At 39.0% G+C, this 21,204-nt stretch overlaps 1 protein-coding gene across 13 annotated transcripts in view; it reads left to right on the top strand.

The window, feature by feature from the left end:
* Positions 1-21,204, top strand: part of CEP290 (centrosomal protein 290) — a 54,093-nt gene that overhangs the window by 13,241 nt on the left and 19,648 nt on the right. For 5 of the 13 annotated variants that reach the window (XM_077934782.1, XM_077934783.1, XM_077934784.1 and 2 more), the window contains exons 8-36: positions 55-207; positions 892-1,074; positions 1,379-1,468; positions 1,551-1,673; positions 4,141-4,161; positions 4,257-4,380; positions 5,268-5,440; positions 5,999-6,161; positions 6,983-7,083; positions 7,206-7,293; positions 7,867-7,979; positions 8,347-8,919; positions 9,416-9,508; positions 9,855-9,939; positions 10,257-10,399; positions 11,356-11,520; positions 11,927-12,076; positions 12,562-12,677; positions 13,205-13,307; positions 13,696-13,926; positions 14,774-14,947; positions 15,368-15,479; positions 16,074-16,279; positions 16,952-17,103; positions 18,864-18,975; positions 19,107-19,562; positions 20,081-20,245; positions 20,434-20,541; positions 20,674-20,808. In XM_077934782.1, coding sequence (XP_077790908.1) covers positions 55-207; positions 892-1,074; positions 1,379-1,468; positions 1,551-1,673; positions 4,141-4,161; positions 4,257-4,380; positions 5,268-5,440; positions 5,999-6,161; positions 6,983-7,083; positions 7,206-7,293; positions 7,867-7,979; positions 8,347-8,919; positions 9,416-9,508; positions 9,855-9,939; positions 10,257-10,399; positions 11,356-11,520; positions 11,927-12,076; positions 12,562-12,677; positions 13,205-13,307; positions 13,696-13,926; positions 14,774-14,947; positions 15,368-15,479; positions 16,074-16,279; positions 16,952-17,103; positions 18,864-18,975; positions 19,107-19,562; positions 20,081-20,245; positions 20,434-20,541; positions 20,674-20,808 — 4,611 coding nt within the window. The remainder of the gene's footprint in view (positions 1-54; positions 208-891; positions 1,075-1,378; positions 1,469-1,550; positions 1,674-4,140; positions 4,162-4,256; positions 4,381-5,267; positions 5,441-5,998; positions 6,162-6,982; positions 7,084-7,205; positions 7,294-7,866; positions 7,980-8,346; positions 8,920-9,415; positions 9,509-9,854; positions 9,940-10,256; positions 10,400-11,355; positions 11,521-11,926; positions 12,077-12,561; positions 12,678-13,204; positions 13,308-13,695; positions 13,927-14,773; positions 14,948-15,367; positions 15,480-16,073; positions 16,280-16,951; positions 17,104-18,863; positions 18,976-19,106; positions 19,563-20,080; positions 20,246-20,433; positions 20,542-20,673; positions 20,809-21,204) is intronic. The other 8 variants (XM_077934790.1, XM_077934794.1, XM_077934792.1 and 5 more) reach the window with 6 other exon arrangements.

Genomic DNA, 21,204 nt, shown 5'->3' with positions numbered 1-21,204 from the left:
TTCAAATGCTTGATTTGTATAATTTTCCCAATTCCTCCTGTTTGTCTTATGCAGAATGAACAACTTCGTCAGGATGTAATTGACTATCAGAGACAGATAGATACACAAAAAGAAACGCTTCTTTCACGAAGAGGAGAAGAATCAGATTACAGGTCACAGTTATCAAAAAAGAACTTTGAGCTTGTCCAGTATCTAGATGAAATTCAGGTACTCTTAAAGGGGTTGCCCTTGTCTTGTCTTTATTTTCAGAATTTTGAATCTAATATAAATCTTCGGACTGTATCATTCTATCTAGTGGACTTTCGGAGTCTTTCTTGTGCCAAGGATACTTAGTTAGGAATTTGGGTTATTGTGATGAGTACTTCCCCTTTCAATAACTAGAGAAATTTGTTACAGTGGTGTTTTAATTTATTTTTATCCTGCTTTTCTACAATAATGACCAAAACAGCATATAAGTATCAGCGTATTAAAAATTATTCCAATTGTTTTTTGCTGTATATTGATACAATCAGCAGCACAAAAATAGCAGAAGAATTTAAAACATCAGCATTCAGTGACTTTTGTATCTTCCGCTGATATGAAGATGGCATCGCTCCAATTTTTCTAGATGGATGTTAATATGACACTTAGGATATGGCTCTTAAGATCTCTTGATTATTAATGTTGCAGATGGCTTTGTTTTAGACTTTGGGGTTAAGAAGTAAGTGAGTAATATATTTCAGTGGATTCAGCAGTGGTTGTCAGTTGTGGTGGTCTTGTGGTAAAAATTAATCCTACTTTACTTGGATCCAGGGTTGGCTCTATCAGTCCATTTTGGAGTTTGCCAGAGCTGGTTTTTTTCAACTTTGAAATGGGTTTCTCATTATAAATATTTTACTTTTAAATTCGTAGAGTTTGACTGAAGCTAATGAAAAATTAGAGGCTCAGAATCAAGAAATGAGGAAGAATCTAGAAGAATCGGTGCAAGAAATGGAAAAGATGACTGATGAGTACAATAAAATGAAGCTTATCGTGCAGCAATCTGACATTGTTGTGGACCAACTAAAAAAGGAAAAGGAACAGTATAAGTTTCAGGTAAAATGTAACCTACCTTCTTTCCAGAAGCAGATTAGTAAAGATACTGTACAACTATAAAAGACCTTAAAATTGGAACACAATGGACCAAAACAGAAAGATCAAATCAGAAAGATGACACATCCTGCGTGACCACTGAGTGATGACAAATTGATCATTAAATAAGTATTTGATTCAGTAAGCAAATAGAGTAAAAACTGGATAACCATTGATTCCCTTTGTTAATGCATTTGGAGTAACACACTCATAGCTTGTATTTTCATACGTCATATTTCATGCATCATATATCGATGGTACCTCACAGGTGCATGAGTTAATGGAGCAACTTAAAGCAAAGAATGAAGAAGATGACCCTCTCATGGCAGCTGTGAATGAAAAAGTGGAAGAATGGAAGGTATTACATATCTTATTTCAGCTACCTTTTAAGATTTACGTTTTGTTGAAGATTTTCCACCTTACCATATTCTACTTTGCAGGGAATCTTGGCTTCTAAAGATGAAGAAATCATTGAGTATCAGCAAATGTTGTTAACTCTGAGAGAGAAGCTGAAAATGGCCCACCTTGATGCTGACAAGAGCAGCGTTATGGCCCTCCAGCAGGTAGTTTTCTCTCCAATAAGAAGAAACCAAACAAATATTTGTGTTAAACATCAGAAATCTATGCATGAGTATAGAGTACAACACAATGAACAGAAGAAGTTTACTTTGTGTCCCTGTTTTAGAGGGGAGATATTGCAGTAGTCCAAGTAAGAGATAACTAGAGCATGCACCACTCTGGTGAGACAGTCTGCAGGCAGGTAGGGTCTCAGCCTGCGTACCAGGTGGAGCTGGTAGACAGCTGCCCTGGACACAGGATTGACCTGTGCCTCCATGGACAGCTGTGAGTCCAAAATGACTCCCAGGCTGCGTACCAGGTCCTTCATGGGCACAGTTACCCTATTCAGGACCAGGGAGTCCTCTACACCTGCCTGTCCCTCCAAAACAGTACTTCTGTCTTGTCAGGATTCAACCTCAATCTGTTAGCCACCATCCATCCTCCAACCACCTCTAGACACTCACACTAGACCTTCACCGCCTTCACTGGTTCAAATTGGTTCCTACTTATAAAGTAGGTTCACTGGTTCACCGTCACTGGTTCCTACTTATGAATTATGAAACCTACCGTATTTTTCGCTCAATAACACGCACCTGACCATAACACGCACATCGTTTTTAGAGGAGGAAAACAAGGGAAAAAACATTCTGAATGAAACAGTGGATGTATCATTTTTGTGCTTCATGCTGTGGCCACAGACATGTGATCTGATGGTGAATTTGGGGTGACCCAATGCAAAAATCCTGAGAATCCCTGTGGATCCATGCTTTGTAACCACATTTTTGCACCATTGCAGCCCCAGGCAACAGTGGGTGCGTGATTTTTTTGGTGCAGGCTGTAGCCATGGACATGCTATGTGATCTGATGGTGAATTTGGGGTGACCCAATGCAAAGATCCTCAGGATCCATGTGGATCCATGCTTTTTAACCACGTTTTTGCACCATTGCAGCCCCAGGCAACAGTGGGTACGTGATTTTGGGGGGCAGGCTGTAGCCATGGACATGCTATGTGATCTGATGGTGAATTTGGGGTGACCCAATGCAAAGATCCTGAGGATCCATGTGGATCTATGCTTTGTAACCACATTTTAAGTGGGGAGCGAAGGAAAAACAAAGAAGGGACATGAGAGGGGTGTGCAGAGAAGCAGCTGGCTAAGAATGCAAGAGAGGGATTTAACGGGAGGGAGGAAAGAAAGGCAAAAGTTTCCCCCCATCCAAGCCAGCCATCTCTCTCTCTCTCTCTCCCTCCCCCCCTCTCTCCCTCCCCCTCTCTCTCTCCCTCTCCCCCAGCAGCACCGGAGCACAGAGACTACACTCTGCTTTCCCCTCTGCTTGCCTGGAGGGGAGGGGCTTTCCCTGCTCTTTGTTCCATTTCAGCAAACACAGCAAGGAAACAGAGGAGGGTGGGCAGTAAGACCCTGAGGCAGAATGCAGGAAAGCAGCCGCTTCCTCTTTTCAGGTTTCCCTTCTCCGTGAAGCGCGATTTGATTTTTGCCTGATTTTTCGGCTCCAGGGACCACACATTCACTCTATAACACGCACAGACATTTCCCCTTCCTTTTTAGGAGAAAAAATCTGCGTGTTATAGAGGGAAAAATACGGTAAGTTTCATTTGGAGGGGAAATCTGATGACTTCTCCACGTGTTAGGATTTTAATAGGTGTTGTAGACCAAAAATGTGTATCTGTTAAAACAGTGCTTCATTTTCTAATAAGCTGCATGTATTAAAACTTACTATAAACTCAGCTGAAACATATATATATCTTTTCCAGCATGAACTATACTTTCTTTCACATGTTTACATTTTATTATGTTATAATCTTATGTTATACCCAGCTATGTCACACACTGAATAGACACACTGAAATCAAGGAATTTAAACTAACCTGAGATTATTGATTTCAGTGGATCCACTCCAACTATAACTAATGGTCTTCATACACGAAACATTTAGCTCTGAAGTTGAGGGTCACTATTAATCAATGGGGCTGTGGCCCTGTTTGAAAGCATGCCAGCTTCTTTGCCTGTTCCTGCCTGTGGGGCCTTCAGCAATGAACGGCAACCTCTGGCTTACCTTTTGCTTGTACTTTCTCCAAAAGCGCAGAGTGAGGGGGGTGGTAGCACTTCTCCCCCCAAAAATCTGTGGACCCCTGGAAAATTCTTATACTATAATTTTAATGTGGAAACTTCACATGCATGCACGGTGCACCCATAGTAGCGAACATGTGGCTCTTTGGCATATGTTACCCTGGAGTAAATTATGAAAAAAACTGTTGTATGCAGTTAAAATGTTAGTTCTGTTTTCATATAACAGTATAAGGTAAGTAATATCTGTCTGGACCAAAGTACAAATTAAATTGAGTTTAGCTTTAAAAAAAGTTCCTCGTTTTTATGATGATGCAGGATGTGCATTTTATTTTTACCTCTCTGCTTTTATTTTTGCTGCTTTTGCCTTTCCTTGTCGTTCTTCTAGATAATATCAGAACTCTATGTTGTAAGTACTTCTGTTTTTCTTTTAACATTGATCTTTTGTTTCTTAATGGCTTACTATCAGTGCTATTAATTAGGTACCAAATTATATTTTTTCAGGGTGTGCAAGAAAGAGACAGTCAGATCAAACTGCTCACGGAACAGGTTGAACAGTATACGAAAGAGATGGAAAAGAATGCAGTGCTTATTGAGGACATGAAAAGAGAACTTCAAAAAGAAAAAAGTAACTTGTTTTTGTGTTTTGTGTAACTTTAGCCATATGTTTTGACTGGATTTGAAACTGATTTTATAACCTGGTTAAGACTCAAGTTTGGTTAGTGTTAACCATGATTCTTGAACCCATTTATCATGACTAATACTGTGGATTTTGTGCATGAGACAAGAAAGCACATACTCTTGTGGACCACTACTGAGTGGGAGCATTATGTCTGCATGGCCTCATAATGATATGTTTCAACCAGTTGGAGGGCCACATGCAGAGGCCAGTCCTCTGCAGGCCACTTCCACAAGTGGGCCAAACCACCCACCAGTCAATCACCTGAGTTAATATGATGTCAGGTGATTAAAACTTCACGCCATGGCTGTGAAGGAGGATTCTTCCTTTCCTAGTAGCTGAAGCTTTTGCCATGTCTGCATCAGAAGACGTTAGGTATGGGAGAGGTAGGTATTGGTTATTCCAAATGTCCTGCTGGATCTAATTAAGCCCAGAGGTTCCCTACCAATGGCCTGAACCTTTTATGGATATTTCATTTCCTGTTGGATGTCTTATGGTGCATTTATGAATATAAACCATTCTTCCTGAGGTCTCACACATTCCACAGGCAGGTTTGTCCTTATAACTGCAGATGTTTGACCTTCCTTTGGAGAAAACCTCACCCAGTTCTGGTCCTGCTTATTGCATGGGAGCAAATTCTTACAGAGCTCCTGCTTTTGTATGCAAGACTGAATATTTAATGCTCTCCCCTTCCTGGATTAGATATCTATGATGGGAAGGAGGTTTGATTAATTGTTACTCGCTATGAGTTTCTCTCTTAATTTTCATTCACTGTCAGTATGTCTTCCAGTTAGTTTCTCACCAACTTTCTATGGACGTCTGTTGTATCTTTTTAGGTCTGTCATCTTCTGCTCAACAGGGCCATATTGGGAACATCCAAGAGAAATTACATATGTTGGAACAGAAAACCAAAGAAGCTGAAATGGTAGCAGAACTTGCAGAAGCTGATGCAAGGGAGAAGGACAAAGAACTTATTGACACTCTGAAACGAATGAGAGATTATGAATCGGTATGTAGTTTGATCTGACACAATACTCTAAAAGGGTATGGTGAAGACTAATAGCAAATTTGTTAAATGGGTCACACATAATTTTAAATAATATGTCTCTGAGGTGATGAAAGAATCTGTCCTGGAGTCCTTTTCTTTATTTATAATTTCTGTCCATGCCAGATCTGCCCCTTCCCTTGAATATATTACATTAGCCAAAGTTGTTAGACCATTAATAGGCCAATGTCTTGTATCATGATAGCAGAACCACAGAAAAGATGAAAATTCATTAAGTCTAATTATGCATATATATATCAAGCCAGTGGCCCATCTAGTCCAGCTTCCTGTTCTCATGGTGCCAATGAGATGCCTGTGGGAAGCTTGTAAGCTGCAACCCTCTTCCCTCTTGTGGTTTCCAGCAGCTGATATTCAAAAGTCTCCAACAGTAGAGGTAGAACATATCTATCATGGTTAGTAGTCTTTGATAGCCTTATCTTCCGTGAATTTGTGTTACTATATTTCTTGGTTAATCCATTTGGTTAATGCACTTCTTAGTTTATCTGCTTTTCCTTTTGTAAGGGAATTTATGGCCTGGAAGATGCTGTTGCTGAAATAAAAGATTTAAAAAAGCAAATTAAAATAAGGGATCATGAAATTGAAACATTAATTAAAGAAGTTAACAAACTTGAACTTAAAATCAATGATTTTCTTGATGAAAATGAAGACCTCCGTGGACAACTGGGTATGTATCATGTTAACTCTTGAAGATATTTAATTGTACAGCGGCCCTTAGATAACCTTCCTATGGCCAGGGTGATCCTCTTGTGCTGCTCCATCCTTTTCCATTTCCCCCTTAATTATTTTATTCTCACTGGAAACAATGGAAGTGAAATAAATGGGACTGAAACTACTCCTGTTCCAGGGCTATCATACTCTCTGGTTTAGGAACATGTTGGGACACTGGAAATGTGTTGGATCTTTAGGAACCAGGCCCCAGCAAACCCATATTTTTAGACTTACTGGCACTGAAGCTCCAGTGTTAGGACAAGGACTGCAGAAATTTTTGTGGCAGTGGGGAAGGACCATCTGACATCATGTAATCATAAGGTTGGGTCCTCTCCCCCCCTCAGAGCAAGAGATCCAGGGCTTCTTATGACCCCTGTGCCAAAAGTGGAAAGTACAAATAATTAATTACAGAAGTAGTAGTCTCTCACTGCTGCACCAGGGTCAGTGTGAGAAACATTTCACTAGGATCTGAGAGTTGGTTTATTTGCCATTGTTAGAAAACGTCTAGAACTGCCACCTAGTGCATGTTCATAAGTGTATATGAGAGTGCAGTTATAGAATTCTAGAGCATATTGCTGCCTTTAATGAACAATCTGAAAGCAATGGCTGAGGACTGCTCCTGGTGTGGCTGGCTAAATGAGGATCTTAGCAAAAATATCCAACTGAGTGATATGTAGGACAACAATTCCCTCCCTACCCTAGATCCCTCAGGCCATCATCCTTGACTGGAATTCTTCTAACTGAATATACAAATTTCTGCAATGTATTACATTTCAGGTCTTGATCCCAAGACAATGATTGATTTAACGGAATTTAGAAACAGCAAAGCACTGAAACAGCAGCAGTACAAGGCTGAAAACCAAATCCTGCTGAAAGAGGCAAGTGATAAATGGACATAGTTGTGATTTTCTTGTCTAAGCATCTCAGTTGATTCATCTCCATACCGTTCCAATAAGATTGAAATAATAATAATAATAATAGGCATTTGAATACATTACAGATTGAAAGACTAGAAGAAGAAAGAGTTGCCCTGAAGCAACATATTCGTAAACTGGCTCAGGAGAAAGGAAGAAGAGCTGCAACATTAGGTAGGCTGTCTCTGAAGTTACTTTGCGCCATGCAGCAAACAATAGGTGATTCCAGAAGAACATCTTAGTTTATCTCTTGGAACAGTCTGAATAATGACTTTTTGGTACTTCTGAGGAAACGAATTAAACAATCCTTCTCAAATTCATTGAACTCTTGTTGGGAATCTAGTGTGGTCTTTGGTTTCTATGACAGTCCTAAACAGATGATTATAGCATTTGCCTTTGAATATATATATCTAGAGGGAGATGCTAAACCTCCCTAGGTAATATGATCTGCTAAATTGTTGTTTCACTTAAGCAATATCTAGCTCCTGTGAGATCTCGGCATCTGGGCTGGCCAATTCCTATCTGTGTTCTATCTAGCCCCCTTAATCCCTTCCTAAATCAGGTTGGATGCGTGAGGACCAATGTTTTTGTGGTGCAGGCTCCTCAGAGATAATAAGAGATCTTTCTTTTAAGTTACATACAGAGTTTTTTCACATGACTTGCTTTTGAGACTTTTTATCGCTACTGAGGTCAACCTTGCATTGTTTTAAATTTTAAAGTACTGCTTGTAAACTTTGTTCTGATTAGGATTGGATACAGATGACCTACAGCTGATTGATACCTTTACTGAAGATCTGAAGATGAGGAGGAGTAAATTTGAGTTTATGAGTACAGTTAACGTTGACGAGGTTAAAGAAAAGGTAATGGCCTAAGTTTTATTCATTGTAAATTCCATTTTGACTGATTTCTTAGATTGGAGTATCATTGAATTATCTTTTTAAAAAATAAAAATAAAGCATTGTATACAAAAAAAATCTATATTGAAATTATTTAATGTGTGGCCATCTTGTTAATTGCTTTCACGTATAATGAATGCTAATCTTTATAGCATTACTGTAATACAGAAAGAAAAACACAGCTTCTCCTTAAACAATACTCTTTTCCCTCAGAGTTGTGGGAGGCAACAGAGGAAAAAAGTAAAACTTTGAGGAATGGATTGAGAAGATCTGGAACGTGTTAAAAATTTATTTCTCTGAAAAGTGAAAGCATATCTTTTTTTCTTTTCAGTTGAGGTTTCAGCTTGATTCAGAGATACAAGTGAATGATAACTGTGATGGCTCCGAGTCTTTTACAATAGAGGAACTTTACAGTTCTGTAAAGCAGCAATCTAAAGAAATGCTAGGGACAGCTTTATGTCCGGTCAGTTACAGTGAATCAAAAGAACTGAGAGCAGACAGTCCACTATCATTTTCTGCTATGCAAGGGAAACAAAGGGCTAGTAAAAGACGACAAAGACAGGAAAGGCAGATGAAGAGACCTGAAGCACCTCGGGTTCAGACCCTGTCACTGGATTTCCAGGAAGGGCTGCCTCTTTCTCTGCTTGGAAAGCCAGTGTCCTCCTACGTAGTGCAGGAGGTACTGTTGCGAGATGAGAAGGACAATTCTGAAATAAAATTGTTGGATTTAAGAACTGATATGAGAGAGATGGGGAAAGACCAGATCTATTTTCCAGAATCATGGCCAGTAGAACACATGGACGAAGGACTCGATTGTGGCTTGCGAATGAATACATATCAGATAGATCGAGTTGAGAGTCTTATAAGGCAGTTGAGGAGTGAATTAATGTTCCTTAGGTCAGAGGTGAGACATCTTCATATGTGCTTAAATTTGTGCCTGCCATAATTGATTTGTTTTGTTTTGTTTATGAATTGCTTCATTTGAAACATCTTGAAGTGATTACCAAGTAAAACAATTTCATATTTAAAACTAATCCACTGCAATACAGACGAATGTGCCGCATTTGCAAACATGTAATAAATATATATATATGTATGCTTTCTAGAGTAAAGGCACAAAGACTGGGACTTCAGAAACCTGAACCAATTATTTGTCACTGTCTGATGTTAAGATTGGCTGTACTCGCCCATAAAAGTGTTTGAGAATGGTGGTATCATTGCATCATTACAAAAAAAATCATCCCAGTAAAATGGCAGTGACTGTCTTATTGATAGATACCTTGTTGTGACTCATTATGAAAGGCAACTATAAATAGTTAAAACTGAATTGTGAGGCATATAGACTATAAAAGTCTTTAGGATTTGAAATTCAAATGCATTAATTATTACTTGTTCTCTAGAACGAGCAGATATTGAAAGACTTGTTCGCCAAGAATGCCCTGAATAAAAGCGCAGAGCTAGAGCTTGACAGACACAGGAGCCAGGAGTTTGAGGTAGTTCAGGGTTTCCCCCTGAGAGATAAAGTCATGATAGTTCATATTAAGAGACTAATAAGTATTTTTCTAATAACTTAGTATTATTTGACTGAATATACTGTCATGCAAATTGTAGTGTTGCCTTTTTACAAAAACATTCTTATTCTTATTAATCTCTCCTTATTACAAAAACATTGCTGTTTTGTTTGAAATACATGAAATGCAATATGCTGTCATACATTGTTCAAAATGCAGGTTAGATGTTTTGTCTCATTTAACATTTTTTCAACAACTCAGTTTGAAAAACGAGCCTTTTTAAAGTTCTGGAAACACATTTTTATGGTAATTCTGTTTTTATTGGCAGAATAACTACCTTACCAAAGAATTAAAGGAACGTGACAGGGACTTGGAACAAAACAGGGCCGTGATAGCCAAGTTTCAATTGAAATGTAAGCATAAATTTTAATTTACCTATACAATAAGAGTGCTAAAGCAATGGTTAATGAGTCAGGCAAAAATACATCATCTTATTGTTTTGTTTTATAAATCTTGCAAACCGTGTAGTATCTACATTGACTTTAAAGAATCCAAGTTTGAAAATATTTTCTGAATGAATCATTTTGAGTAACAACTCTTGCTAAAATTCATTAATATCTCCTCTTGGAAGTGTGGATACCATAATTAGAAACCCAGCTGAAATACATATGAACTTGCAATTGTCCATTGCAAAGTGTGCGGAAGTGAACTATATGTAATGTAATTGCAGTAAAAGAATTGGTGCAAGAAAATAAGCACCTTGAAGAAGGCATGAAAGAAATCCTACAAGCTATAAAGGACATGCAGAAAGATCCAGGTGTGAAAGGTGGAGAAACTGCTGTAATCATTCCTAGTCTGGAACGATTAGTAAATGTAAGTCTGTATTTCATTACTTAGTTAGCTTAGCTGAATCTGTTTAGCTGAAAACGTTAAAGAGATTTCATGATTGGTTGCCTTATTTACGTCATGACACAGGTATGAGACAATAAAGGAAATTGGGTTTTGGAGGGGAAAGTGTATCCTTACCAAAATACTTTTGAACAGGTTGTAGAATGTTTTTTGAAACAACAAAGGCAGCAAAAATATAGTTCAGGTGCTTGCAAACTTGTGTTGAAATTCTAAGGATTTTGCTTCCTTCCTACATAATTGCTATCTGGAGAGGCTGTTCTCTCCAACTATGACATGGTCTGCACTGGAAGGCATGGGGTATCTCTCTTGAGCCTTTCTCATCCCTCTTCAGCAAATGGTCCTAGTGTGAAGAGCCAATCTGCGTTGGCTTTCTCCCTTTGATAGGCAAAGTGGAAGAAAGGAACGACTGAACGGATGGGTGTTGGGATTTGTAGCTTGGAATGCTGTAGTCTGCCCTCGGGGAATCTGCTTTGCATAGTAGTCAAGCTGCTGTAGTACAGCGGCTAAACAACTGAGCTACACTTCCCAATTTGAATCTTGTCTGTCCTGTGTGCTAAAACGCTATACAAATCATGTGGTAATGGAATTAACCGTTGCAGAAAAGGTCCAACCCCCCCCCCCCCCAATACATTTGCCATATGTAGAATCACACTTTTGCAATATTCCTTTCCATTGCAGTTTTATTCCTCATGCAGATAGCATGTTTTACTCTTTAAATGGCCAGATTTACTGTTTGGCTCTATATAGTTTTAATTGAACTTGGTGTGTGTTTGTTAACGGAGGAATCTAGGCGATTGGTAGAGTGCATGCTATGCATGGGAAAATTTACCAGACTTGTATCTCCATGTAGGGCTAGGAGAAGAGAGTTTAACTTCATTGAAAGCACTTACTTACTTTTATGGTGAATCAATTGTTGGCAGGCAATTGAATTAAAGAATACAGAAGGAAACTTTGATGCTAGCATACATTTAAAGACGCAAGTTGACCAACTAACAGGACGAAATGAAGAATTAAGGAAGGAACTGAGGGAAGCACAAAAAGAAGCAGTGAATTTTTCCAATCAGCTTTCAAAAGCAAATGCCAAGGTATGCAGGCTATCTTAGCCTTCAAAAGTAGCCTAGGTAGCAATACAAAGTGAAGTACACATGGGTTTCTATCCACAGCTTCTCATATGTGTCATGCAAGATTTGATTGATAGACAAAGGTGGACCCACTGAAAGAGTGCTGCTTTAGTGTGGGGGATTATGGGTGCGTACTGGGACCCTGATAGTGATGCTGTAACTTCTGCACACCCAAACAGCTGCTCATCTGACCATCACTGAAAGCAGCTTTTTAAAAATTGTGGCGCTTCAGAAACATTTTTATTTGGTGTAAGCTTTCTGGCTAGTAATGACAATATTTTGCAATACATGTAAATGATATACTTAACATATTTAAAGTTTTTCAGTGATTCTTTGCGCTTTCAGTGATATTGTTGCTTATATGTTTCAGGTTGCCTCTTTAGAAAATGAGATCCATTTGCTGCGGCAATCAGAAGATGCTGGTATGGTGTTCAAAGCAGTAAATCTTCCAGAAGGAATGGCTCCATCTAGTGTAAACATAATAAATTCACAGAATGAATATTTAATATACCTTTTGCAGGTAAATACTTTAAAACTGACTAGTGGGTGTATCTTAACATGTTTGTCCATTTTCTCTCTCTCTCTCTCTCTCTCTCTCTCTCTTACACACACACACACACACGTATGTGCATATGTATGTATATACCATGGTGGTTTCAAAGCCAGGCAGTATTTTAATGAAAAACAGAGCATTCTATATTCAAAGTTTCTTATTCATGGCAGTTCAGTATCTCATCAATGGTTTTTAAAGTAATAGTGAAAGGAACAAAATCCTGTTCACATATCTTTTATATAACCTTGATATTATTATTTAAGGTGAAAAGTGATATTACATCTTGAACTGCAACTTTTCCCACAGACAAATATATGTGATGAGGTCAGTCTGTAGAATATTTTAATTCAGAAAGCATATAGCTATAGGAAGGCACTCCATTTTATATGTTTTATATCCATTAGAATTGAAGCTGAGATATGTCATACAATTAATTTGACGTGTATCATTAGGAACTGGAAAATAAAGAGAAGCTGCTGAAGAAATTAGAAGAAGCGCTAGAAGATTATAAAAGGAAAGTTGCAGTTGCCCGCCACCAGCAAGGCTTGCTGTATAAAGAATATCAAAGGTATAATTCTGGGGATGATATCTTGGTATAGTAGCCAAAGAAGGTGAATTACAATAAATAAGGTGTATCTAGGTGAATTACAATGCAACCATAAAATCAAACACTACAGTTAAATAGTGTATTTTTATCTTTTTTGGAACAAAAATTGTATTTTTTTTCTAGAAAACAGTTATGGGGCAGCAAACTAATGTTGTTAATAAAAAAATAATAAATTAGTACTTAATAAAAAAGTTTATTAATACAGTTTTTTATTCATATTAAATAAATATAAATTAATTAAAAGGGTTTCAAATACCCTTAATAATTCTGGTGCCAAAGATTGTTCAGCTCTAGTACATAATGCTTATATTCAGCCATGCTCTGCAATGATGGAAGAGTTAACTTGCTCTTTCCAAAATCTGTTCCCCGTCTATTGGCAGCTTATAAATCTTTTGTTCTGAACTTTCAGATTTCAGATTTTACCTAGTACAATATGACACAATAGTTGCAATAATGTGTTTTACAAAACATCCATTTACTTATTTTAGTGAAAGGGAACATTGGCATACTGCTGGTGAAAAAATACAAGAAGAAAAGAAAAGATTGGAACATCAAAAGGAGCAAGATGATGTAAAAATAAAAGAATATTATGTAAGTAGTGATCCTATATTCATGGGATGACAAGAATGACAAGTTCCACATGAGACGACAAGGCTTTCCCACCTCCTTCCTCCTATGGGCTCTTTCATCTCCTGAAAAGCTATTTCTAAAGGTTGGATTATTTAAAAAAAAATAACGTGGGGTCTGGCAAGGTTTCTGAGGGGAGATTTGCAGTGATTTCTCTCATGCCCATGTCTCATCTCATGCAGTTCTCAGGAGTGGCTTTTCCAGGAGTACATAGGACTGGGAGGAGGGGAGAAGAGGCCTGTTATGCACCAATGTATCTGCTTCTGTTTAGCTAGATCAAGGCCACTGACTGCTTAAAATACGTGTTAATACTCACATCCCAGTTCCAGTGACGTTTTTAATCTTCCCACAGAATTTATTAGATGCACTTGAAAAGAGTAGCGATGACTTTAAACGGCTATTTGCGGACTACAGTAGAAAAATAACTGTTCTGAGGGTAAATGAAAGGTCACTGGCAAGGCAGTACACAACTGTACTTGAAATGGAGAAGCATCTCCGGAAAGAGAATGAGAAGATGAAGGCCGAGTTAATAGCTGTGGAGGCTGCAGTGGGAGAAAAGATTGGCCGTTTGCAAAGGTTCAAGGTATGTTTTTATATATCATGCCAGCTCTACTCAGATGGCGATTGTGTGCAAGACGCTTTTGTATGCAAAGCAGCAGTGAGGTTGTGCTTCCTGAACCATTTCCAGCATCACATCCTCAGGCAGCACCGACTGTGTGCCACCCAACATTTGAAAAGGAATCCCAAGTGTTGCACACAAACTGCTCATAAGAGCACCATATGGGTCATAAAGGTAAAGGTACCCCTGCCCGTACGGGCCAGTCTTGACAGACTCTAGGGTTGTGCGCCCATCTCACTTAAGAGGCCGGGGGCCAGCGCTGTCCGGAGACACTTCCGGGTCACGTGGACAGCGTGACAAAGCCGCATCTGGCGAGCCAGAGCCGCACACGGAAACGCCGTTTACCTTCCCGCCAGTAAGCGGTCCCTATTTATCTACTTGCACCCGGAGGTGCTTTCGAACTGCTAGGTTGGCAGGCGCTGGGACCGAGCAACGGGAGCGCATCCCGCCGCGGGGATTCGAACCGCCGACCTTCCGATCGGCAAGCCCTAGGCGCTGAGGCTTTTACCCACAGCGCCACCCGCGTCCCCCTATATGACACTTGAATATGGGTCATATTCCTACTCAAATCAGATGTCCTGATTGTGTGGAGCCTCGATACTTCTCTTTTTCAATAGGATTTATCATGTACTCTTTCCAAGTGTCTCTGCAAAATCCAAGCTGTTTTTGCACTTTTCAATATATGCCACAGCTATTCTCACAATACAGTTTAGCTTCTATATTCCTAGTGACCTGCGGTATTTTTGAGTGCACTTTCAGCATTCCTCCTTTTTTGAATGCCATATAGACTGTTTCTTCCTTCTTTGTTCAGGAAATGGCAACCTTCAAGATGGCAGCATTGCAGAAAGCGTTGGATGATTGTGTACCTCTGAATGATCTGGAAATGGCTAATAAACAGTATAATGAATTAACGGCTAAATACAGGGATATGCTACAAAAAGATAACTTGCTTGTTCAAAGAACAACTAATTTGGAGCACTTAGAGGTAATACTACCATGCTACTTTGAGATAACTTTAGATTGAGTATCTACATTTCTCCATCTGTTTTTTATGTAGGTGGTACAGGTCCAGCAGAAGATTCAGCTGCCTAATATTGTAGGCAGGATTTGAAAGGAAAACAATCTTTTTATTGTCCTCCCCAAATACTATTACAGACCACTAGTGCTTTAACTATAAAAACAGAGAGGGAAGGGTATACTTAGGTGTGATTTTCATAGTGATCTCTTTTGAAAGCTACTTACGCTTTAACTTAGGAGAAAGCACTGTATGGATAGATCCCTTTAATTGGTGTCTAACATTCTCTCACCGCTTGCACAAAGCAGTATTTTTGTTTTTAAACTGTTATTATATTTTAATTTGTCTTTAAATTGTTTTTGGCGTGCTACATCTTGCCATACCATACAGCGTGAAAATGCATCCCTGAAAGAACAGATTGAGTCTTTAAACAAGGAGCTGGAAATTACAAAAGAGAAACTTCATACACTTGAACAAGCTTGGGAACAAACAGCAAAATTGGGTGAGTGCATTGTGTATGATGATCATTTTATTGCAATGGGATGATACATGTTTTCTCTGTAAACCTGGTATTTTAAAATGTAGAGTTGAACAACATTTTGAAACACAAGCCTTCTTATTCTTAAATTAACAAGAATCCAAACATTCAGTTGAAAGTTTGTTAGTATTCTTAAATGGTATTCACACAAGTCTAGAACTTTTTTTAAAGGGAAAAATAAAAGGGAAAATGATGTTGATCTCAATATATTCCCAAAGGCATCTGTGATTATTAGTACAACTTACCTGTTATTAGAGTGTTTTATTTGCAAAGACAACCCCTGTAGTGTATTAGAAGTGAGATATCCTTTCAAGATTCTGCCAAAGTCTGAAAAGATCAACCCAGTCCCTTTGATAAAAAAGGGAAGTAATAATAACTAAACAAGGTAAAGGGCAATTATAAATGATATTCCAGTTCTAAACTATGCAAAAGATGTTTAAATATTTTGAAAAAGTTGAAGATTTCTGCCTCTGTTCTGTACTGCAGATTTTATATACTTTGGTTTTAAAAATGTGTCTGTCACTAAATTTTTCCATTTATATTATTGTCAATTTGTAGGAGGAGACAGTTCTACAGATAAAGCCACAAAAGCAATAACAAACAGTGAGATTGTTTCTATTTCTAAGAAAATTACTATGCTGGAAATGAAAGAACTAAATGAAAGGCAAAGGGCAGAGCACTCTCAGCGAATGTACGAACACTTACGGAACACATTAAAACAAGTGGAAGAACGTAATTTTGAACTGGAAACAAAGTTTGCTGAGGTTGGCTGCTGAGCTGTGATTACATAGTTTGCTTAAGGTGTTGGAAAATGCATTAGCATACTGTTCTCTTTAATTACTCCTATCATTCCCCCGTGTGCCCCCCCCCCCAAATAGTTTCTTGGAGCTAGATGCATTTAGAGATGTTGCACTGTTTGAGAGACACTATTGAGTAAGGTGGGAAGTATGCATATAAGGTTGACAAATTCCTAACACCCAGAAGAAATGGCTTTATGACCAAGCCAAACATCACATTAAACTGTAGTTAGAAATAAACGGTGGATTAATGTGAATACGCAGGATGTTGGTGCATTCTGCTGAAAGGCTCTCATTCCATTTCTGTCGCCCAGTTAATTCTTGAGGCACATGAACTAAGAGAGTGGCGTTTTTTGGCAAGTTTGTCACAAGCTGAATCCAAGATTGTTTGTAGTTAGTGTTTGTAAGTCTCCTGTGTCTTGAAGTAGTCAGAGCAGGCGGAAATTCAGCCCAGGAAAGACATGCTGGTGTTCTACATTACAGCCAGCTGTGGATGCCACGAGTCCTCATAATCCTATCAAAGCGTGCCACAAACACCTGATAATGCATGTTGGCTACCCATGTACTAATAGGTTGTTGTTTTGGACTGAATGTAGTGTTCTGATTCTGAATATCTTTACCAAACCTGCCATGTGTTAGCTTACAAAGATCAACCTTGAAGCACAGAAAGTGGAACAGTCTTTGCGAGATGAACTGTCAAGCAGTGTGAGTAAAGCAGTCAGCGAGGCAGATAGACGTCGAATTATGGACCTGGAGAAAAGTGAAACTGAGCTCAAGATTGAAGTATCAAAGTAAGTTTAAAGGTTCTTGCATTACTCTGATTTCAGCCCTGCGTAGAAGAGTTGGGGGGGGGAGAGAATACTTCCAAATTTATTTGAATTTCCCTCTAGAACTTCCCCCCTCTTCCCTTGTACGCACACACACATGTCATGGGAGCCTTTTAAAGGGAAAATTGTGGGGAATGACACCAGTTTTTCACTTTAAAACCCAACCATTCCTCATCTTGGAGCTGCTTGGGGGAAGTTTAAAGAGTAATTGGGAGGTCTTTGGGGAAGATTTGCAAAAGAAATGTTGAAGTTGTGTATGCATGCTGCTCTAGTTTTGTTTAATTAAATTTTATCGGTCATTTTTTCAGGCAGCTTTATGATAAAATAATCAAAAGAGTAAACACGCATTATTGTAATTGTAGTCTGCCTTTCCATAGTTAAAACCATGCTCACAGTGGCTTACGACATGAAAATATTTACATAATGACAAATTAACAAAGGTAGTAATAACAACAAATAAAACATATCAGAAAGTACACAACCAAATTGAAAATACCCACATAAATCACAAAAATAAAGATACAAAAACAATATCACAACCTAAGAGTCTGTTCAGCAGCCTCAACTTTTGTAGCTGAAGTCAGTCAGGGCCCAGCCTTCCCAGGCGAGGTGGGAAAAGGCCTGTAAGGCAGAGTGTGCAGGTATAAAATATATAATAAATATATAAAAACATTACAAAAAATTATACAGCAGCAGCAACTGAAACCTATACAATTCCACAGAATAGAATCTATGTTTGGAAGCAGCTATAAAAAAAACCTACATGTGTTTAACATAGTGGTCTGGATTGCATTGTACAGTGGATGCTTGGGTTGCGAACGTGATCCATGCGGGATGCACGTTCGCAAACTGCATCTGTGCACGCGTGGGTTGCGATTCGGCGCTTCTGCGCATGCGTGACTGCCAAAACCCGGAAGTAACCCGTTCCGGTACTTCCGGGTTTCGGCGGTCAGCTGAGGTATGACTGTAATGTGAAATCATGGTTTAGTGCTGTATGGATGAAGCTCAATGAGCCCAAATGAAGTGCCTGGCTTAAATGAGCCCTGCTTCGCCATTGTATTCAGAAGACCTCTGCTAAGTTATAGTATCACTTTTACAGAATCTTGGCTTGGCGTTATGCACAAATCAAGGATCAAACAATGGTTTCACAAGCCAGCAGAACCTAGGGTTTGAAAATGGCTTCTTATGAAATGTACCTGGTTGAAATGTAATCCTAAGTCAAGAGTCTTTAAAAGGGAAAGTAAACTCTGAAGATGTCCTTTCACCAAACCTGCAGGAGAATGCAAAAGTCAGATCTTTTGCTCAGGCTTGCTGTAGCTTGTCCACATAGCTTTAAACCGTGTTGCATGTGAATGCAACCAGTATGTAGTGGGCTACAACTTAATGTAAACAGCTCATTTATAGCATCAAAACTCAGTCGTGTTATGTGACACAACTATTCCATGTGGCACTGCATACGGACCTAGTGACAGTGCTGTTGTGACAATGTTCCAGGTTTTAACCACATTCTCAACCTGTAAACAGTCTTCAGGCATAGAGAATCAAACAGCTTTTTCATCTGCTAGACATTTTCATCTGCTAGCCTTAAATGTCCAGCAGTTCCATTCAACATATATCCTTTCAGTACTGTTTTTTTATTATTTGCATATTGGGGGGAAAAGAAAAAGGGAATACTGTTACCCTTGCAGTATTTTTTGGTAAATAGGTTTCACTTGTCTTGCTAGGCTAAAAGAGCTGTCTGATATTGCCAAGATGCAAGTTGATGCTTTGGAGAATCGCCAGCAATCCAGAGAGAAAGAAGTGGAATCGCTCAGAATGCAGATTTTGGATTTTCAGGTATGGTCTATCTCTGCTTAGAAGCATAACCGTTCACCCCTGTGACACAGATAATAAGCCCAATACTGTGTAAATGCTTAGCGAATGCATTTGATTATATATATATATATATTATCTTACTTGCTATTCAGGCACAATCAGATGAAAAAACACTTGTTGCAAAATTACATCAGCATATCGTGGCCCTTCAGGTCAGTGAAGCCACTGCTGTGGCCAAGTTAGAGGCTGCCATATCAAAACTTCAGAAGATGGAGGTGGCTAATATGCGCCTAGAGCAGAAACTGGATGATAAAGAGCAAGCATTGTACTATACACGACTCGAGGGGAGGAATAGAGCTAAGCATCTCCGCCAGACTGTACAGTCACTGCGGCGACAATTCAGTGGTGCTTTGCCCCTGGCTCAGCAGGAGAAGTTCTCCAAAACTATGATCCAGCTTCAGAATGACAAACTTAAGACTATGGATGAGGTCCAGCTTGCTCAGCAGGAGCGCCGAAACGCAGAGAACAGAGCACTGGAGCTGGAGACAAAGTTAAAAGGATTAGAAGAACTAATAGCCACATTGAAAGATACAAGAGGAGCACAGAAGGTTTGCAATATTACAACTTTAACTATATATTTGAGAATTGACTCTCAGTTCAGATAAAGTTTTGGGGTTTGTTTGATTTGATTTTTCATTTTTATTGCCTTGATTAGCCAAGAGGGAAAAGCAGCATCTGCTTATCAATGTCAATTGACAGAATGTCAATTTCCACTGTAAAAATGTCAGTCACCCCCATTTGAATGTGTGTTGTAGTCCATTAGTGCTTCATCACTCAGATTCTTTTGTATTCATATTTAATCACATGCGCACATTCATTTTGTTAATCTAGGCCAAAATGCAAAGAATTCATGAGATGCTTGCTTGTGCCTCTACCCATGCACCAAGGATTCTACATGGTTATGTATTTTTTCCCAACCACCACTCCTTTCAACCAAATTCTCCTGATTTTTGAGAGAAACACCACAATGAGCTAGTTCATCTTTTTTTCTGCAGTAGTTTGGCATTATTTGGAATCAGTTTGGTCCTTAAATTGTTGTCAGATTTGGTCATTTGTGTATTGTCAGGTAATTGAATGGCATATGAAAATTGAAGAGCTTCGTCTTCAGGACCTTAAAATGAACCGCGAATTAGCCAAGAAAAAGGAAGAGATTAAATATTTGAACAATATCCTTTCTGAATACGACCGTACCATTAATAACCTGGAAGAAGAAATTGTACAGCAGAGCAAGGTACAGAAAAGCAAGTGGTGTTGCACTATTGGTTTTTAAAAATAATAATGTAACTTTAGAAATTCTGCAGAGAAAACTCCTACAAAAGTTTTGCTGCGTGTAACGTGAACAATGTTCCTGTATCTAGCATATATTTGTGCTGCTCAGAGGCTGTGTACAGTCCTTATTAAACCCCTTAAATCTTGTAGTTCCATGAGGAGCGGCAGTTGGCCTGGGAACAAAGAGAAGTAGAATTAGAACGTCAGCTCGACACTTATGACCGTCAGCAGAAGGACATAATTAGAACTGCTCAGAAGGTACCTGATTTCGTACTGATAAGTCCCATAACACGTCAAGTGTCATTATTCCACCCGGCTGTCGTCTGGGGTTGGGGGAGGGGGTCTCCGCCTGCCTGCGCAAAACAACCCTTTCTGTTTCCTTCTCTGCAGTTTGATGAAGCTACAGGATCAATTCCAGACCCCAGCTTGCCCCTTGCACATCAGCTTGAGCAAGCTCTAAGGAAAATACGAGAACACGTCCGAACTATCCTGGAAGTGCAAGCCACCTGCAAATCCTTAGAAGAGGTGATTGGATTGCTCAGCTAACTGAATCATATGCTTTTAGTGATTTATAGAGTAGAGATTTTGCCTCTGGCAGAGGAAGGTATCTTTAGTTGCATTGCTCCTTCCTCTCACTCCAGAAGGCGGCATGGCTGTTCAATTTTTAAAACCTTTTTTTTTACCTTTTATTTATTAAATTTGTATGCCACCTTTCGCCCAAGGATCACACAGTGATTCACAGCGTAAAAATATAAGATGAGAACATAAAATTCATAATGGAACAAAAAGGGAAAAAAACCTGAATAATTTCTTCCACAAACCCATTTAAAAGGCTGCAGAATGTTACTCAGCCAAAGGCTTGGTTATAGAGAAACAGTTTGGCCTGGCACTTAAAGATATGTAATGAAGGCGCCAGGCTAT

Source organism: Podarcis muralis, chromosome 10, assembly GCF_964188315.1.
Source record: "Podarcis muralis chromosome 10, rPodMur119.hap1.1, whole genome shotgun sequence".
Classification (NCBI taxonomy): domain Eukaryota; kingdom Metazoa; phylum Chordata; class Lepidosauria; order Squamata; family Lacertidae; genus Podarcis; species Podarcis muralis.
Note: the sequence above shows the minus strand (reverse complement) of the source record. Positions and strands in the feature narration are given on the sequence as shown.